The 18,935-nt window shown below is 40.4% G+C and overlaps 1 protein-coding gene across 6 annotated transcripts in view; it reads left to right on the forward strand.

Annotated features, from left to right (window-relative positions):
* The window catches only part of PLCL2 (phospholipase C like 2), a 247,265-nt gene extending 228,585 nt beyond the window's left edge, over nucleotides 1–18,680 (forward strand). For 5 of the 6 annotated variants that reach the window (XM_054680392.2, XM_054680393.2, XM_526146.8 and 2 more), the window contains one exon: nucleotides 17,809–18,680. In XM_054680392.2, coding sequence (XP_054536367.1) covers nucleotides 17,809–17,988 — 180 coding nt within the window. In that variant the 3' untranslated portion in view covers nucleotides 17,989–18,680. The other variant, XM_054680394.2, reaches the window with a different exon arrangement.
* The last annotated feature ends 255 nt before the right edge of the window (nucleotides 18,681–18,935 follow it).

Consider the following 18,935-nt stretch of genomic DNA (forward strand, 5'->3'; position numbering starts at 1 on the left):
CCAAATAGCTGGGACTATATGCATGCGCCACCATGCCCAGCTAATTTTTGTATGTTTAGTAGAGACAGGGTTTCACTATCTTGGCCAGGCTAGTTTTGAACTCCTGACCTCAGGTAATCTGCCCACCTCAGCCTTCCAAAGTGCTGGGATTACAGGTGTGAGCCATCACGCCTGACTGATAGAATTCTAATATAATTGTTCTTTAAAAATTTTTTAAGTACTAAATTTCATTTTATTTAACCATAAAGATGCTAAATGAATTGGTGAGCAATTTCTACCATAACAAAGATTTATTTTCATTTCCCAAAAGATCCCTTTGAGGTTAAGAAAAGGGATTATGAAAAATGTTAATAGAAGTCATTTTGCCGGGTATTTTTAAAGCTACATGTTTTAGTTATAAGTATTGTTGGTTGTCCTGCTATGAAAGATGACAATATGGGCCGGGCATGGTAGCTCACACCTGTAATCCCAGCACTTTGGGAGGCCGAGCTGCATGGATCACCTGAGGTCAGGAGTTCAAGACCAGCCTGGCCAACATGGCGAAACCCCGTCTCTACTGAAAATACAAAAATTAGTTGGGCATGGTGGCGGGTGCCTGTAATCCCAGCTACTTGGGAGGCTGAGGCAGGAGAATCGCTTGAACCCAGGAGGCGGAGGTTGCAGTGAGCCAAGATCAATCATGCCACTGCAGTCCAGCCTGGGTGACAGAGCGAGACTGTCTCAAAAAAAAAAAAAAAAAGACAATATGAGCATTCTCTAATATTACTAGATAGAGCATATCGTTATTTTTTTATTGTCCATGTTAAAAGTATTCATATTTGGTCTTGAAACTATAATTGCCATGTCACTTGAAGTTCAGTATTTAAATTGGTTCACTGTCACCATCAGTCCGGGAAGTCACCCATGCTTTCCTGCATCCTACAGGAATAGCAGGGAAAAGAAATAAAGCCAGCGGGTGTCATTGCCAGGCTTCTTAAGATATTGGACCCAGCCTTCTCTTCTCAGAGTTTGTAAAATGTCCTGTTCTAGGGTTTCTGCTGCAAACTAGGGAGAGGGTGTAATCCATTCCCACAGGCCTCCAATTGCTTCTTTGATTTAGAAGCCAACTTTGAAACCTCCCTCCATTAGATAGTCAGCATCATTTTTTGTGTGTCAACTTTGAGACATAATGTTTGTAAAATAAAATTCACCAATTTTGAGCACAAAATCCTATGAGTTTTGACAAATGTATATACAGGCATACCTTGGAGACTGCTTGTTCAGTTCCAGACCATGGCAATAAAGCAAATATCACAATAAAGTGAGTCACATGATTTTTTTGGTTTCCCAGTATATATAAAAGTTATATTTACACTATAATGTAGTCTATTACGTGTGCAGCTTTTATGTCTAAAAATCAATGTACATAGCTTAATTTAAAAATACTTTATTGCTAAAAAATGCTAATAATCATCTAAGCCCTCAGTTAGTTGTAATCCTTTTGCTGGTGGAGGGTCTCACCTCCATGTTAATGGGTGATGACTGATTAGGGTGGTGGTTGCTGAAGGCTGGGGTGGCTTGTGGCAATTTCTTAAAATAAGACAATGGAGCTTGCTACACTGATGGACTCTGTTTCACCACAGATTTCTCTGTAGCATGCAATGCTGTTCAGTAGCATTTTACCCACAGTAGAATTTCTTTGAAAATCAGTCTTCTCAAACCCTGCCATTCCTTTATCAATTAAGTATATGTAATATTCTAACTCCTTTGCTGTAATTACAGCAGTGTTCACAGCATCTTCACCAGGAGTAGATTCCATCTCAAGAAACCACTTTCTTTGCTCATTCATAAGAAGCAACTCCTCATGCATTACAGTTTTATGATGAGATTGCAGCAATTTAGTCACCTCTTCAGGCTCTATTTCTAATTCTAGTTCTCTAGCTATTTTCATTCCATCTGCATTTACTTTCCCCACTGTCGTCATGAACCCGTCCAGGTCAACCATGAGGGCTGGGATCAACTTCCTCCAAAATCAGCTTCTTCCAGACTCCTGTTAATGTTGACATTCTGACCTCTCCCATGAATCATGAATGTTATTAATGGCGTCTTAGAATGGTGAATCCTTTCCAGAAGGTCTTCAATTTACTTTACCCCGATTCATCAGAGGAATCACTATCTATGGCAGCTATAGCCTTATGAAATGTATTTCTTAAATAATAAGACTTGAAAGTCAAAATTACTCTTTGATCCATGGGCTGCAGAATGGATATTGTATTAGCAGGCATGAAAACAATATTAATCTCCTTGTGCATCCCTATCAGAGTGCTTGGATGACCAGGTACATTGTTGATATGCAGTAATATTGTGAAAGAAATCTTTTTTACTGAGCAGTAGGTCCCAGCTGTGGGCTTAAAATATTCAGGAAACCATGCTGTAAACACGTATGTTCTCATCTAGGCTTCATTGATCCATTTATAGAGCACAGGCAGAGTAAATTTAGCATAATACTTAAGGGCCCTAGGATTTTCAGAATGGCCAATTAGCATCGGCTGCTACTTACAGCCACCAGCTGCATTATTCCCTAACAAGAATATCAAACTGTCCTTTGAACCCTTGAAGCCAAGCATTGACTTCTCCTTTTGAGCCATGAAAGCCCTAGATGGCATCTTCTTTCAATAGAAGGCTGTTTCATCTACATTGAAAATCTGTTGTTTAGTATAGCCACCTTCATCAATGATCTTGGCTAAATCTTCTGGGTAACTCACTGCACCTTCTACATCAGCACTTGCTGCTTCGCATTGCACTTTGATGTGGTGGAGATGGCTTATTTCCTTAAACCTATGACCCAACCATTGCTAGCCTCCAGCTTGTCTTCTGCAACTTTCTTACCTCTCTTAGACTTCATAGAATTGAAGAGAGTTAGGGCCTTGCTCTGGATTAGGCTTTGGCTTAAGAGAATGTTGTGGCTGGTTTGATCTCCTATTGAGACCACTCAAACTTCCTCCATATCAGCAATAAGGCAGTTTTGCTTTCTTATCATTCATGAGTTCAGTAGAATAGCACTTTAAATTTCCTTCACAAACTTTTCCTTTGCATTAACAACTTGGATAAATGTTTGGTGCAAGAGACCTAGCTTTTGGCTCATGTTGGCTTTTGACTTGAACTTGGCCTTCCTCAGTAAGCTTCATTATTTCTAGTTTTTTATTTCAAGTGCAACTCTTCTTTTCACTTGAACACTTGGAGGCCTTTGTAAGTTTATTTTTTTGGCCTAATTTTCATATTGTTATGTCTCAGGAACTTTTCATGTCATTAGGGAGGCCTGAAGAGACAGAGAGAGATGGAGAGTGACCAGTGGAACAGTCAGAACACGCACAATATTTACCAATTAAGTTTGCTGTCTTATAAGGAAGGGCACACTTTATGGTGCCCCAAAATAATTAGTAACATCAAAGACCACCAATCACAAATCACCATAACTAATATAATAATAATGAAAAAGTTTGAAATATTGCAAGAATTACCAAAGAGTGACACAGAAACACAAAGTGAACACATGCTGTTGGAAAAATGACACTGTAGACTTGCTTGACCCAAGGTTGCCACAAACCTTCAATGTTTAAAAAAAAAAAAAAATGCAGTATCTGTGAAGTGTGATAAAATAAAGTATGTCTGGAGTCATGCAACCCCCAGCACAATGATGATAGGGCATTGTTGTCACCCTGCTCCCCCAAATTGCATTGTGCCCCTTTGTAGTAAAATCCTTTATGTTGGCAACCACTTATCTCATTTATATCTCTATAGTTTGACCTGTGCCAGAATGTCATATAAATGGAATTACATGGCATACAGTCTTTTCTGCCTGGCTTATTTCATGTAGCATTGTGCTTTTGAGTCATACAAGTTAATGTAGGTTTCAGTACTCCATTCCTTTTTATTGCTAAATAGTATTCTGTTTTATGGATATAACACATTTTGTTTATACCTGCACCAATTTATGGACATTTGTGTTGTTTCCAATTTTTAGCTATTACAAATAAACCTGCAATGAACATTCACATATCAGTCTTTGTATGGACATGCTTTTATTCTTCTTGGGTAAATATGAGTGGGATTGCTGGGTCACATGGTAAATGTGTGTGAGACTGATAAGAAACTGCCACAGTGCTTTAAAAACAACTGATGTTCCATTTTGCATTTCCCCAGCAGTGTTGCAAGGGTTTTAGTTGCACCACATCCTTGTCAACACTTGGAATTATCAGTTTTGTCATTCCAGTAAGTGGATGGGGGTTGAGCATCTTTGTGTGTACGTGAGTTTTAAAAAATATCTGACAGACCCTAATGTGGTTTTCTTTATGTTTCTTCTGCTTGGGGTTGGTTGAGATTTTTAGATATGTGAATTTATAGTTTTTAACAAATTTGGAAACTTTTTGGTGATTATTTCCTGAAATTTGTTTCTGTCTTACCCTTTCTACCATCTCCTTCTGTAACTCCAATTATATGTATAAATATACTGCTTGATATTATCCCACAATCACAGATGCTTATTCATTAGTTTTTAAGTACTTTCTGTGGTTTAAAAAAAATTTTTTTTGAGACAGGATCTCACTTTTGCCCAGGCTGGAGTGCAGTGGCGTGAACACTACTCATTGCAGCCTCAACCTTCTGGGCCGAAATGATCCTCTCATCTCAGCCTCCTGAGTAGCTGGGACCACAGGCACGTGCTACCATGCCTGGATAATTTGTACATTTTTTGTAGAGACTAGGTTTTGCCATGTTCCCCAGGTCGGTTTCAAACTCCTGGCCTCAAACAATCCTCCCACTTCAGCCTCCCAAGGTGTAAGAATTACCGCACTCAGCCGTTTCCTTTTTGTTTTCTTTTTTAATTCTTGATATTTTTATTGCCATGTCCTTGAGCAATATTACTATATTTTCAAGCAACACTTCTGTTTTCTGTAATATCTAATCTGCCATTAATCCTTTTCAGTTTTTTAATTTCAAATTTGTCATGTTTCTGTTCATGCTAGTCATATCCTCTACCTTCTTGAAGACATGTCATATATTCACAATAGCTGTTTTCCAGCTCCTTCCTCTCCACTCTTGGCCCCTCATGTTCTAGCCACTGTCGGCTCCCTGAACTCCACACTCTGTCTTCTCACCCCAGTGGGACTGCTGGGCTCTGTTTGAGTTCCCCTTTCCTGCACTGCATCTGGAAACTGCAAGCAGTAAGCTGGACACGGTTGTTTGTATTTCTTCTCTCAGGATCACTGTGTTGTACTATCTGAAAATCATGGTTTTCTGCATTCTGTCTGGTTTTCTAATTGTATGCCAGCCACACTTCCAACTTTTCCTGTGTCATTTCTTTCTTCCCACCCTCTGCCCCATCTGCTACTCCATGAAACAGAATATTCACTCCGTTTGCATCTCTCTGGTTTGGTTGTGTTTGAGATAGAACTTTCAGGACTTTTATGACTTGCCAACATGACTTCTGTGAGTTTTAGTTCATAGAATGATTATACCCTTTTTTTAGTTTTGCTGCTGTTTGTGGCTTTTTGCTTGGCTTTGTTTTTGCTCATTTCATCAGGAATGTAGAATGGAAATTCTGTAATGCATTTTCAATCCACCAGCTTAATCAAGACTTCCTCTACCTTTATTTTCCAGTTGCCAAAATATTCACTGTACTGGTGGTAATTTTCACTGTGTCAATTGATTGCCATTCCTAAAATGGTAGAATCTCATACTAGAAGAGTCCTGTTTTCATTGGTCTGTTTTGGTTACCAAGAGTAGAAACTCACTCCGGCCAGCTCACAGAGGAGTGGCCACAGATGCTGGCTCACACAAGGGATCATGAGAGGGACAGGGACCTCAGGGAACTTGGAGACCGGAAACTGCAGTCCAGCCTCGTGACAATAGCAAGCTGTTCGGAAACCTGGCAGCCCCCGAGGTAGCTGCTCCTCTCTGTGGAACAGGGGTCTTTCTGCTTATCTTTCTGCCTCTTCTCCATTCTGCTTCCTCTGCTGGCTGGCTCGTTCTGTTCACTCAGAGTTTCTACTGCTTTATAACTTGTTCTGGCCTTGGTCTGTTCTTTACCATATCCTCTAAGCATTTATTTCAAGTACTCAATCTATTTGTATTTCCTACCTCAGCCTAGCCTTTTAGCTGCAGACCAGTGGTCCCGATAAACCTCCTCTTGTATTAAGTGTCCTTGGATCAGGTTCTCCCCCTGCTTTAATCCACTTTGTCCAGGAAGGTATTGTCAGCACAAAATATGGCTCCCTTTAGTGGCTGTTTCGGTTATCTATTGCTGTATAACAAACCACTGCAAAACTAGTGGCTTAAAACAATGACTTCTCATTTCTCGTGATTCTGTGGGTTAGCTGGGCTCAGCCAGATGGTTTTGCTGCTCCATGTGATATTAGCTGGGATCACTTAAGAGATTTGTTCTGCTGGGAACTCAGCTTGGCCTGGAACATCCAAGAAGGTACTCACATGGCTGGATCTCATCTGGGGTGGCTGGGATGGCTGGGCTTTTTTTTTTTTTTTTTATAGCATCTATATCGTATCTTGGACTTGAATTAAGCTTGTTACAACTGAAGATGTTTTCCAGATGAATGGCTGCCAGGCTAGCTCTCCTGACCTGTGCCCCTCTACCATCAGAAACAAGGCTATCAATAAACCCTAAAAGTAATTAGAGATTCATTCTCTTTAGGAACCTAAAACTTCTGCCAAAACATAAATCAGTAAACCAGATGGTTTTTGCACCTGGTAAGACATTTGTCTTGATTTTCTTCATTTTTACCTGAGGTACAGTGCTTATCTTGAAGACTTAAAGACTGGCATTTGTTTCCTTTTTGAAATTACCATGATGGTTGATGTATGACTCCTTTTATTGAGGCTCATATCTTTTAGTTATTTTTATTTATTATAGGTAGTATAGTATGTTGTCTCTTTTCCTGAAAAGCTGTAATTGACTGAAAGCCATTTCTCTATTTAGTGTGTGAAAATTTCTCAGAATGGCTCAGAAAATCAAACTATAGTAGCGTTTGTCATTAGGCAGGCTGTTCTTTCTGGTCCATTTGAAATACAGTAAAACCTCAAACATTGGGACCCCACTCATGTGGAGTTTGTGATTACTCAGCTAATGTTTGACTGTGTAAATGGTGTGCTTGAAAGATTAATAGCACGAAGGAGGTGCTTACGTGCACGCTATTTTCCCTGGTGTTTCCAAGGGCTCTCACGCCCATGGCCCAGCCCCACTTGCCTCTCAGTGTCCCCTCGCTCTCTGCGTCCTCTCTCTACACAGCTGGGCCACCCTCCCCTCCCCTCTGGCCCTGGTCCCTGCCTGGAACCCTCTCCTGACACCCCACCTTCTGTGCTTAGGTCATGGCTCACCTCCACTGTCTGGAGACTCCAAAGGCTGCTCCTGAATGCTAACCCTACCTCTGCCACCAGAGTGGCCAGCTCTGTGCCAGACGAGGCCACTGTCCTACTGCATGGTGGACTTTAGCCCTTCCCATGGCCAGGTCTGTAGCAGAGGGAGATGTAGTCAGTCAGAACCTAGAAAGCTTTGTAGCATAGAAATCATGCTGCTAAATGGTTGGGCTCCAGAGGCGCCATATGTTGGAGTCACGGTCACTCCTCTGTGGCAGGCAGCATCAGCCCCTGGGCCTGCCGCCGTCCTTTCCTGCCCTGAGTTTCCCCAACTCAGACACCGCCTCCTCCGTAGTGCTGCCGAGGAGCCCCCAACCCTCCATCTTTGGTGAAGGAAAAGTAAAATTGTTTCTAAGGAGGAAGGCATTCATTCTGAATTTAAAAAGTTGAATCATATTTAAAATTATTAACTTTTGTACAAACCTCTAAGCACAACCATGGGAAAATTGGAGACTAACTGTAAATGTGATGACAGCCCAAATATAGGCAAAAAGTGTGGCAGGCAAAGGGAGCCACATGGATAGTCAGATCCATGCAGCCCACTATCCCTTCATCATCAAGACACTGCCTCGAACCACAGAAACATCTCTTTGGATCCAGCAAAAATCAAGGCCAGGAGCTGTGCTTAGAGGGCTCTCCTTTCCGCTCCTGCACAGAACCCTCCATCTCCCTCTGGCAGCTTCTTTGCACCCTTTGGGGGGTGGAGGTCAGGGTGGAGGGAAGGCGGTCTTCCTGCTGTGGGGAGACAAGCTGATTTGCAGCTCATGTTCCATGCCCATCAAACATGTGAGTGCACATACAGGAAGCCAAAAGGACAGAAAACATCACGCACTCTTAAAATGAGCCTAACGTCCTGTACAAAAGCCTGTGTCCTGTTGCTGTAGGTTTAGGTGACTCTGATGATTAGGGAGTCTTTTTTCAACCGTAAGGTTTATTGAGACTTCAGTGGGAAGTGGACCTGACCAAGCTAGGAGGCCTTCCTTAATTCTGATGAATGTGCCACGATCTCAGCCAGCCTCAAAAGAACTCTTGAAAGGGGAACTATCAATGTATAATAATGAGAGGCGATTTAGAATCCGTAGCCAAGACTCCTACAATCCATTCATTCTTTTTTTTTCCAGACGGAGTCTTTCTCTGTCCCCCAGGCTGGAGTGCAGTGGTGTGATCTTGGCTCACTGCAACCTCCACCTCCCAGGTTCAAGTGATTCTCCTGCCTCAGCCTCCCAAGTAGCTGGGATTACAGTCGCCTGCCACCACGCCTGGCTAATTTTTGTATTTTTAGTAGAGACAGGGTTTCACCATGTTGGCCAGGCTGGTCTTGAAGTCCTGACCTCAGGTGATCCACCCACCTTGGCCTCCCAAAGTGCTGGGATTACAGGTGTGAGCCACCACACCCGTTTCATTCTTTTGTTCACTCATTCCTCATTCAACAAACACACAGTGGAGATCCATATTTCTGTTTCTGCTTTTAATCACAGGAAGAGTGAATTGTCTACACAGTTGTTGATGTGCTGGATATATGAAAAATGTAGTGTGTGTTTCAACCTGCTTGCTTTAAAATATTGCATGCAGTCTGTGGGATTCAACTCTCTATAGTTTTGGCCTCACAGTTTAGTTTATCCAACAGGAAAATAAAACAAACATACCAGAGAGAAAGGTGTGTGTGTTTCAGTGTGATTTGCTGTTCAGACTCTACCCGTAATCTCTCTAAACTCAGTGTCCTTTTTATGAAACGAGAATGGTAATAGCACTTCCCTTGCATCCCCTCTTTGTGGAGCAGGTGGTATCAGTGAAGGTATCTAAATTCTGCTGTGTTCCTCTCTGCATTCCCAAATAGATAAGAAAGACAGGAAGGAGGAGTATTTTTGTGCCTCAGACTCCCATAATGGTATGAGTACCCTCCTCCTTCTCCTCCCTCACACTGCATGTGATTTGGAAGAAAAGTGTCTGCTGGCCCCCAGGGAATGGAAGGTGCTAATCTTTGCTGTCTTCAACATCCAAGCATGTGGCCATTACACAGGTGGCAGAGGGCAGGGGAAGTCTTAGCTGCCGCACTGGATCCCTCACCTCAGAAGTAAGACAACTGTTTTTCTCTAATAGATAGTTGGACAAAAGGACTTTGAAAAAATTAGCCAGATGTAGAATCCCTGTTGTTTTGCCCCTACGTCTGAATAAAAGCAATGACTTGTGATTGTTAAATGGCTCCTAAAATGTAGCTCTAACAGATGTGTCTTGAAATATTTTTAATATATTAAAAACTAGAACATCTTTTGTGGTCATACAGAAAGTATGGTGATTAGCCGAGGGTTGAGCACAGCTGGGGTGCGGTTCTGGCATTTGGAGCTGCCATCATTCTTTTCCTGGCTGCTCTGGCCTCTGATCCAATCCCAGGTAAGCCACAGGCTCAGCCAGAAAAAGCACAGTCACGCCAGACTCGCAGCAAGAGCTGCTGGGATCCAGCCACTGCCCTTAGTTACATCTTTTAAAGATTACTTTCTGGGCCTAAGTAAGAACCTTAAATATTTTGACCTAAGGTTGTTATAACTCTTTCAAGATGAAAACAAAATAGAATAAGTTAAAAAAATTCAAACCAGAATGTGTGAAATCAAATGACATTTGAGTTGTTCAACTGAAAACATTGCAAAGCCAGCTTTGTGGAAGGAGTCTTCAAAACCAGACACCCTGTGTCAGTGGGTGGCAGTGTTTTAAGTAACCTTTGCTCTTTTCAAGTCTTTTGAAGCAATGAAATATGAACACTGCTACAACAAACACCCCCACCTCTTTCAGAATTTTTTTTTTTTTTTTTTGAGACAGAGTTTTGTTCTTGTTGCCCAGGCTGGAGTGCAATGGTGTGGTCTCAGCTCACTGCAACCTCTGCCTCCTGGGTTCAAGCAATTCTTGTGCTTCAGCCTCCCAAGTAGCTGGGTTTACAGGCGCCCGCCACCATGCCAGCTAATTTTTTTTTTTTGTATTTTTAGTAGAGACGAGGTTTCACCGTGTACTCCTGACCTGAGGTGATCCGCCCGCCTCGGCCTCCCAAAGTGCTGGGATTACAGGCATGAGCCACCGCGCCTGGCCAGAATTGTTCTTCACTCACACTACATGCCTTACCTCCAAGACATCTTAAACATGTAGTTTTAGACACATAGAACAAAATGAAAGTGATGTGGACAAAGTTCAGCAGCTCCTCAAGCCCAGATTTATTGCCTTTAGGAGTCCTTTGTGTCTCGCCTTGGTAATGTCCAAAGGCCTATTCTGTTTAAGATACCATGATTACTTCTCTGAAGTTGAGAAACATAAGATTCAACCAGATGAAGAATTCTATTACCACATTAATTATCGTATGCCATCTGGGGATTTTTGTTTTTAAATACCCTGTCATCATGTGGTAGATCTATATATGCTGACACGGAAAGATCACTAAGACATAACTTTTCGTGAAGAAAAAAGGAAACCAAAGAACAATATAGATTGCTTGATTGTATTTACATTAAAAGTAAAATAAAATACCTATTTGTAATATATATATAATGCCAAGAAAAAGACAAAACTCATTGTTTAGGGGGCAGCTGTGAGATTAAAGGGGAGACTTTCACATTTTACTTTAATTACATTACTTTAATTGCATTCAACAGATGGTTATGGAGCCCTTACTCTGTACCTGGCACTGTTCTAGGCTCTGAGGATACAGCAGTGATCAGAAGACAAAAATTCCTGCCCTCGTGAAGTTTACATTTAGTGGAAGAGACAGACAATAAACCAAGCAGTAGAGTATGGCAATAGGTGTTATGGAAAAAGCAAGGCAGGGAAGCGGTAAGGAGAATTATGGACAGGAAGTGGGAGTTCTAATTAGACAAGATGGGGCTGTCAGGGAGGGCGCTGCTGTGAAGAGGGCATCAGAGTCAAGATGGCATCAAGGGGAGGGGAAGGAGCTAGCTACGTGCATTTCTGGGGCAAGGGCATTCCCTGCAGAGGGAACAATGAGTGCATAGACATTGAGGTTGGACTAGAGAGGACCTGATGGGTTTGAGGAACATTTAGGAGCGTAGCATATCAGAGGCTGAGTGAACAATACAGGGTGGGTAGGTGGGTGAAGGAAGTCAGATGAGGCTGTGGGCAAGGACTTTGACTCTCACTCTATTTGGGGAGCTGCTGAAGGGTTTTGAACAGAGGGAAAGGGATGTCCTGTGTTTTAATTTGAGCTCTCTGGCTGTCACGTTGAACATGGAGAAAGAAGACCAGTCAGAATAAACTCCAAGAAAGATTATGGTGGCTTAAACCACAATGTTGGCAGTGAAGATGGTAAAAAGTGGTGAGAAACTTTATATATATGTTTTGAAGATTGTGACACTAGGACCTACTGACAGATGGGATGATAGATGGAAGAAAAAGGGGAGAATGAATAATGACACCAGGGTCCTTGGTCCAGGTCACTGCAAGAATGGAGTTGCTTTGACTGAAGAGTAGCTGGTAGTAGGAGTAGTAGCAGGATATCAGAAACTCAACTGGACATGTGATGTCCAAAAGAATGATGCCTAGATAGGCATTTTGGTAGGTACTAATTTTTATTAATAAAAATAAGAGCATACATCAATGAAATTAAAAACAGAAAATGCATAGAGAAAAATCAGTAAAACCAAAAGCTAGTCCTTTGAAAACCTTATTAAAATCAGTAAGTCTTTAGTCAAGCTAACTAAGAAAGAGATGATGCAAATTACTAATGTCAAAAATGAAATAAAGGATATCACCACAGATTTTATGGACACTAAAAGGATAATGAAGGAATATTGTGAACAATTCTATGCCCACAAACTTGAAAACCTAGATGAAATAGGCCAATTCCTTGAAAGGTACAATCTGCCAAAACTCATATGAGAAGAAATATACAATCTGAATAATTCTATATCTATTAAGGAAATCAAATCAATAATTAATAAGCCTCCAAAACAAAAAGCACCAGCACAGATAGGTTCACTGGTTTCTGCTAAACATTTAAGAAAGAAATGATACCAATTCTCTACAATATCTTCCAGAAAATAGAAGCAGAGTGAATACTTCCTAACTCATTCTGCCAACCCAGTTTTACCTTAATACCAAACCAAAGACATTACAAGAAAAGAAAACAATAGACCAGTATCTCTCATCAACACAGATGCAAAAATCCTTAACAAAATATTAACAATTAAAATCCAAAAATGAATAAAAAGAATTATTCACCATGATCAAATGGGATTTATACTGGGTATACAAGGTTGATTTAACTTTTGAAAATCAATTAATGTCATTCATCATATCAACAGGCTAAAGAAGACAAAGCTCGTGGTTATATCAGTAGATGCAAAAAAAGTTTGACAAAATTCAACTCCCATTCATGATAAAAATTCTCAGTGAACTAGGAATAGAGAGGACCTTACTCAACTTGATAAGGAACATCTACAAAAATCATACTGCTTACATCATATTTAAAGGTGAGAAACTGAAAGCATTCCCAATAAGATTAGGGACAAAGCAAGGATGTTCTCTGACACCACTGCTTTCAACATTGACCTGGAAGTCCAGTCCTAGCTAATGCAGAAAGACAAGAAAATAAAATAAAAGGTATATATCTTGAGAAGGAAGAAATAAAACTGTCTTTGTTCACAGATGATATAATCATCTATGTAGAAAATCCAAAAGAATTGACAAAAAAATCTCCTCGAACAATATAATGAGCAATTATGGCAGGGTTGCAGGAAACAAGGTTAATATACAAAAATCAATTGATTTCTTTTTTTAAGAAAAAAAAAATTTTGAGACAGGGTCTCACTCTGTCACCCAGGCTGGAGTGTACTGGCATGATCATGGCTCACTGCAGCCTTGACCTCCCTGGGCTCAGGTGATCCTCCCACCTCAGCCTCACAAGTAGCTGGTACTTCAGGTGCACACCAACATACCCAGCTAATTTTTGTATTTTTATACAGAGATGGGGTTTCGCCAGGTTACCCAGGCCAGTCTTGAACTCCTGAGGCTCAAGCCTTAGCCTCCCAAAGTGCTGGGATTACAGGCATGAGCCACCACACCCAGCCAATTTCTTTCTTTTTTTTTTTTAAGGCGGAGTCTTACTTTGTGAGACAGAGTGTCGCTCTTGTTGCCCAGGCTGGAGTGCAGTGGTGTGATCTCGGCTCACTGCAAGCTCTGCCTCCTGGGTTCACGCCATTCTCTGCCTCAGCCTCCCAAGTAGCTGGGACTACAGGTGCCCGCCACCACGCCCAGCTAATTTTTTGTATTTTTAGTAGAGACGGGGTTTCACCATGTTAGTCAGGATGGTCTCGATCTCCTGACCTCGTGATCCACCCGCCTCGGCCTCCCAAAGTGCTGGGATTACAGGCGTGAGCCACCATGCCCAGCCCAATTTATTTCTTATAAACCAGCAAAGAACAAGTGGAATTCAAAATTAAAAACACATGACCATTTACATTAGAACCCCCAGAAATAAAATATTCAGGTATAAATCTAACAACATATATATGACTTATATGAGGAAAACTATAAAACTCTGGTGAAAGGTATCAAAGAATTAAGTAAATGGAGAGATATTCCATATTCATGGATGGGAAGACTTAATATTGTCAAGATATCAGTTTTTCCCAACTTGATATATAGATTCAACATAATCTCAAACTTCCAGCAAGCATAAAAATAAATAAATAAATAAATCCACCAAGTTATTTTGTGGATATTGACAAACCAATTCCAAAGTTTAAAGAGAGAAGCAAAAGACCCAGAATAGCCAACACAATATTAAAGGAGAAGAATAAAATCAGAGGACAGACTTTATCTGACTTTAAAACTTACTGCAAAGCTACAGGAAATAAAACAGTGTGAAAAGAATAGACAAATAGATCAGCAGAACAGGATAGAAGAGCCCAGAAATAGACCCACATAAAGTAGTTAATCAATCTTTGGCAAAGGGGCAAAGGCAATACAGTGGAATAGAGACTTCATCTTTTCAACAATTCATGCTGGAAAAACTGGACATCCACATGAAAAATTCAGTCTAGGCACAAATCTTACACCCTTCACAAGAATTAACTCAAAATAGATCACAGACCTAAAGATAAAACACAAAGCTATAGAATTCCTAGAAGATAACACAGGATAAAATCTAGGCGACCTTGGATATGGCAGTGCTTTTTCAGATACACCACCATAGACAATCCATTAAAGGAAGAATGGGTAAGTTGGACTTCCTTAAAATTTAAAACTTCTGCTCTATAAAGACAATGTCAAGAGAATGAGAAGAGAAGCCACAGTCTGAGAGAAAATACTTGCAAAGGACACACCTGATAAAGTACTGTTTTCCAAAATATGCAAAGAACTCTTAAAACTCAACAGTAAGGAAACAACCTGATTAAAAACTGGGCAAAAGTCTGAGCAGTCAAAGAACTCTTAAAAAATGCAAAGAACCCTTAAAACTCAACAGTAAGGAAACAACCTGATTAAAAACTGGGCAAAAGTCTGAACAGTCACCTCGCCATAGAAGACATACAAATGGAAAGTATATTAGCATCACATGTCACTAGGAAATTATATATTAAAACAACAATGAGATACCAATATGCATCTATTACAGTAGCCAAAATACAAAACTAACATCACCAAATGCTGGCGAGGATGTGAAACAACAGGAACTTTCATTTATGCTGGTGGAAATGCAAAATGGTGCAGACAATTTGGAAGAAACTGTCAAACTATCTGTAGTTCTTACAGAACTAAACATACTCTTACCATATGATCCAGCGATCATACCCCTTGGAATGTACCTAAATGAATTGGAAACTTATGTCCACACAAAAATCTGCATACAGATGCTTATAGCAGAGTTATTTTTAATTGCCAAAATTTGGAAGCAACAAAGATGTCCTGAAGTAAATGAATGGATAAATAAACTGCAGTGCATCCAGACAATGGAATATTATTCAGCACTAAAAAGATATGAGCTATCAAGCCATGAGACGACATGGAGGAAATTTAAATGCATATTACTAAGCAAAAGAAGCCAATCCAAAAAGGCTACACACTGTGTTTCCAACTAGATGACATTGTCGAAAAGGCAGAACTGTGGAGACAATAAAAAGATCAATGGTTGCCAGGGGTTGGGAGTGGGGAAGGATGACTAGCAAAGCACAGAGGAATTTTAGGGTGGTGGAACTATTCTGCATGATCGTGTAAGGGTAGATAGATGTTGTTATACATTTTTCAAAACCCATGGAATACACAAAACCAAGGGTGAGCCCTAATTTAGGCAATAGACTTGAGGGGATGTGGCAACATAGGTTCATTGATTGTAACAAGTATACCACTGTGGTGCGGGATGTGGCTACTAGAGAAGGTTTGCGGAGGGAGGGAGCGTAAGGGAACTCTCTGTGGTTTCTGCTCTGTTTTGCTGTGAACCTAAAACTGTCCTAAAAATTAAAGTTTATTAATTTTAAAAAATAATATTTGGAGTTTTAAAACACAAAGACTAGTTAGTCTATTAAAACTGTGAATGTGTGTAGCAATTCTGCTTGTGAAGGGAAATACACTATTTAACATGAAATTATACTCCTGACACAATATGCTATATATACAAAGACCTCATAACTAGTAAATTTTCAACATGTGAGTTCAGTGACTAGTAAGAATGAATAAAAATGAAGCTCCTTTAGTTAATCTATGCAAGGGAACATCTATTTATAGTTACTAATTAAAGGACTCTGTAAAGCAGGAAAACCATGCATGGTAAGTGGTAGGCAGCAAACTGTTCTGTGGATTTGGGCCTCATGATGGTTTAAAATTGCCTTGCAATTTGATCTCACCAGTGGCTGACATTTGACTATAGTCCATTTGCCAGCCAAGGTAAGTCCCTACCCATTGCTGTCTGCAGCTGGCCCCAAGCTCCTGCTGGACAGGAATGCCTTAAAGGGGACCCACGCTGGGAGGCAGTTCAGAAAGAGGGAAAGGGGGAGGAGGTGTAAGTAGGACAAAGAAAAGTCAAACTACAGAGGAATCATAAAGAAAATAATAGAATAAATTGAGAACCCAAGGGGATGGGAAAAAATAGCAAGCAAGGAGAGTGAGAAAGAAGAAAAGGTAATAGTGTAAGTAGAAAAAACTGTTAGTGGAAGGCAGGTTAAATTTGGAAGGAAAAATAGAACAAAAAAGCAAAGTAGGAGTGTTGGAATTTACAGCAATAGAGCACCACATCATCTCTTCTGCTCGATAATTTTGGAATTGTTGGCTGATGCATTAGCCCAGTGGTTTTCAACTGGGGGTAGCTCACCCTCCCACTCAAGAGACAGTTAGCAATGTCTGCAAACATTAGGGTATGCTAGGGGTGCTGCTAAATATCTGAAAATACACAAGACAGCTCCCCACCTCCAAAGAATTCTCTGGTCCAAAATGTCAAGAGCAAAGAGGGTGACAAACTTCATTGGCCCATTGTCAGCACCAATTCCAGACTCCCAGTGACTGTGCTTCAATTCACCCACTGTTTTCTGACCTATATCGTGTTATACTGCATATAGATCAAGTTGATGGTCAGACCTCAGAAAAGAAATTAAAATTTGGCTGAGAAAGTATATCCAGAGTAGAAAATCCTTTGCTTCACTCTTTCTTTCAGCAAATGCTCAGTGAGGACCTGCTGTGTGCCCACGGCTGCCAGCACTTACCAAACGCTGTGTGGGCTTCAGAGATGGAGAACAGATTAGTGGTTCTTCAGAGATGGAGAACAGATTAGTGGTTGCCAGGGTTTAGGGATGGTGGAGAGGAGGGGGTGGGTGTGACTTCCTGGTGGTGCTGGTGCAGTGCTGTGCCTTGGTTGCCATGGTGGTTACGTGAACCCACACATGTGATGAAGTCACACAAAAGCAGAGGCACACTTTGTACCCCCATCAGTGTCTTGGTTTTGATATTGTGCTATAGTTATGTGAGACATAACCATTGGGGGAAATTTGGGAAAGGGTATACAAGACCTCTCTGTACTATATTTGTATCCTTCTGTGAATTTATACTTATTTCAAAATAAAAAGTTTTTTTTTTAATCAAACCTTAAAAGGGAAAAACAAGATTGGCCAAACAACTAATGAAAGATGTAATTTTAACCAGGATAGACAGGAATAGTCCATGCACACAGAACCCCATGCAGATCTATAAATAGAAAGGGCCAGAAAGGCAGCATACTCTTGGAGTGTGGTGTTGAAACTGGGAAAACAAACTCACTTTTTATTAAAATTGACCTATTCAGATGCAGTGCCAATAAGAAATAATTATGCCCTCTTGTGGAATCAGAATACTTCTATTTCAGTGAAAGATAGATATTGTTGAAGTATAACACTAAGTTATGTCATATCTAATACTGTTTAATTGCATGTTTTGTTATAGGGACAAGCAGATCTTTTGAAATATGCTAAGAATGAGACATTGGAGAACCTGAAACAAATCCATTTTGCTGCTGTTTCATGTGGACTAAATAAACCAGGCACCGAAAATGCTGATGTCCAGAAGCCACGCCGGAGCTTGGAAGTCATACCTGAAAAAGCAAACGATGAAACTGGAGAATGAGGAAACTTACAATAAATCATTATGGAGTTTATAACTCTAGGACCAATCGTAGTCAGATGGGACATTTGCTTTGCACTCACTAATGAGAATAATATTCGGGATTTTAAAGCACAACTGGAATAGCTAATTACAGTCTATTAAAACTGTGAATGTATGTAGCAATCCTGCGTGTGAAGGCAAATAAACTCTTTAACAGGCAATTATATTGCTGGCCAAAATATGCTATATTTGTATACAAAGACATTCTAACTCAGTTCCAGTATGAAGAAAGATTATTCACTCTAGCTCCACTGAGAAACATTTTCCTAAGTGAAAACAATTTCTTAAGATGGAAATGGATTGGATTGTCAAATTATTATTTATTGGAGAAAAAAACCTGATCTACACATTTTTACTTATATGGGGTTGCCAGAGTCTCTGGGTTCTAGATGATTTTGGTGGCATGCTTGCTGAGCCATAATTACTAAAGAGAATGTAAGTGGACGGGTTCCCTGAATCCCTGGGGTCCTTGGAGAGCCATCGAGGAGAATGTGCAATTGGACTGAAGCTCCCTGGCTGAAGACACATGCCGAGTCAGCACATGGGTAGAGATGATGTAAAAGCAGCCAATCTGGAAACAATACATTGTAAATAGTTTTTCATTGTATGAAGTAGTGTTCACATTAAAAAGATGTTTTATGATATTTCTCCAATAGCAGTACATGTGTTTAATGAAGCCTTAACTTTTAAGATTTCTAGCTCAAAATATTCTACTCTTAAGTGTAGCCACTTACTTGAACAGCTTTGTCAAAAATAAGTTGCTTGTCGGGGCTGACCTTATTTTGCTTTTGGTAAGGTTTCAACAGCTTTAAGCAACAGCAGCTGACTGTAAAGTGAACTGAGATACCCACAGCTGCCCTCTTGATGCTTCTGAATTAGGTCTGTAGTAATGTGCACCTCAGAATCTG

Source organism: Pan troglodytes, chromosome 2 (genome assembly GCF_028858775.2).
Source record: "Pan troglodytes isolate AG18354 chromosome 2, NHGRI_mPanTro3-v2.0_pri, whole genome shotgun sequence".
NCBI classification, from domain to species: Eukaryota; Metazoa; Chordata; class Mammalia; order Primates; family Hominidae; genus Pan; species Pan troglodytes.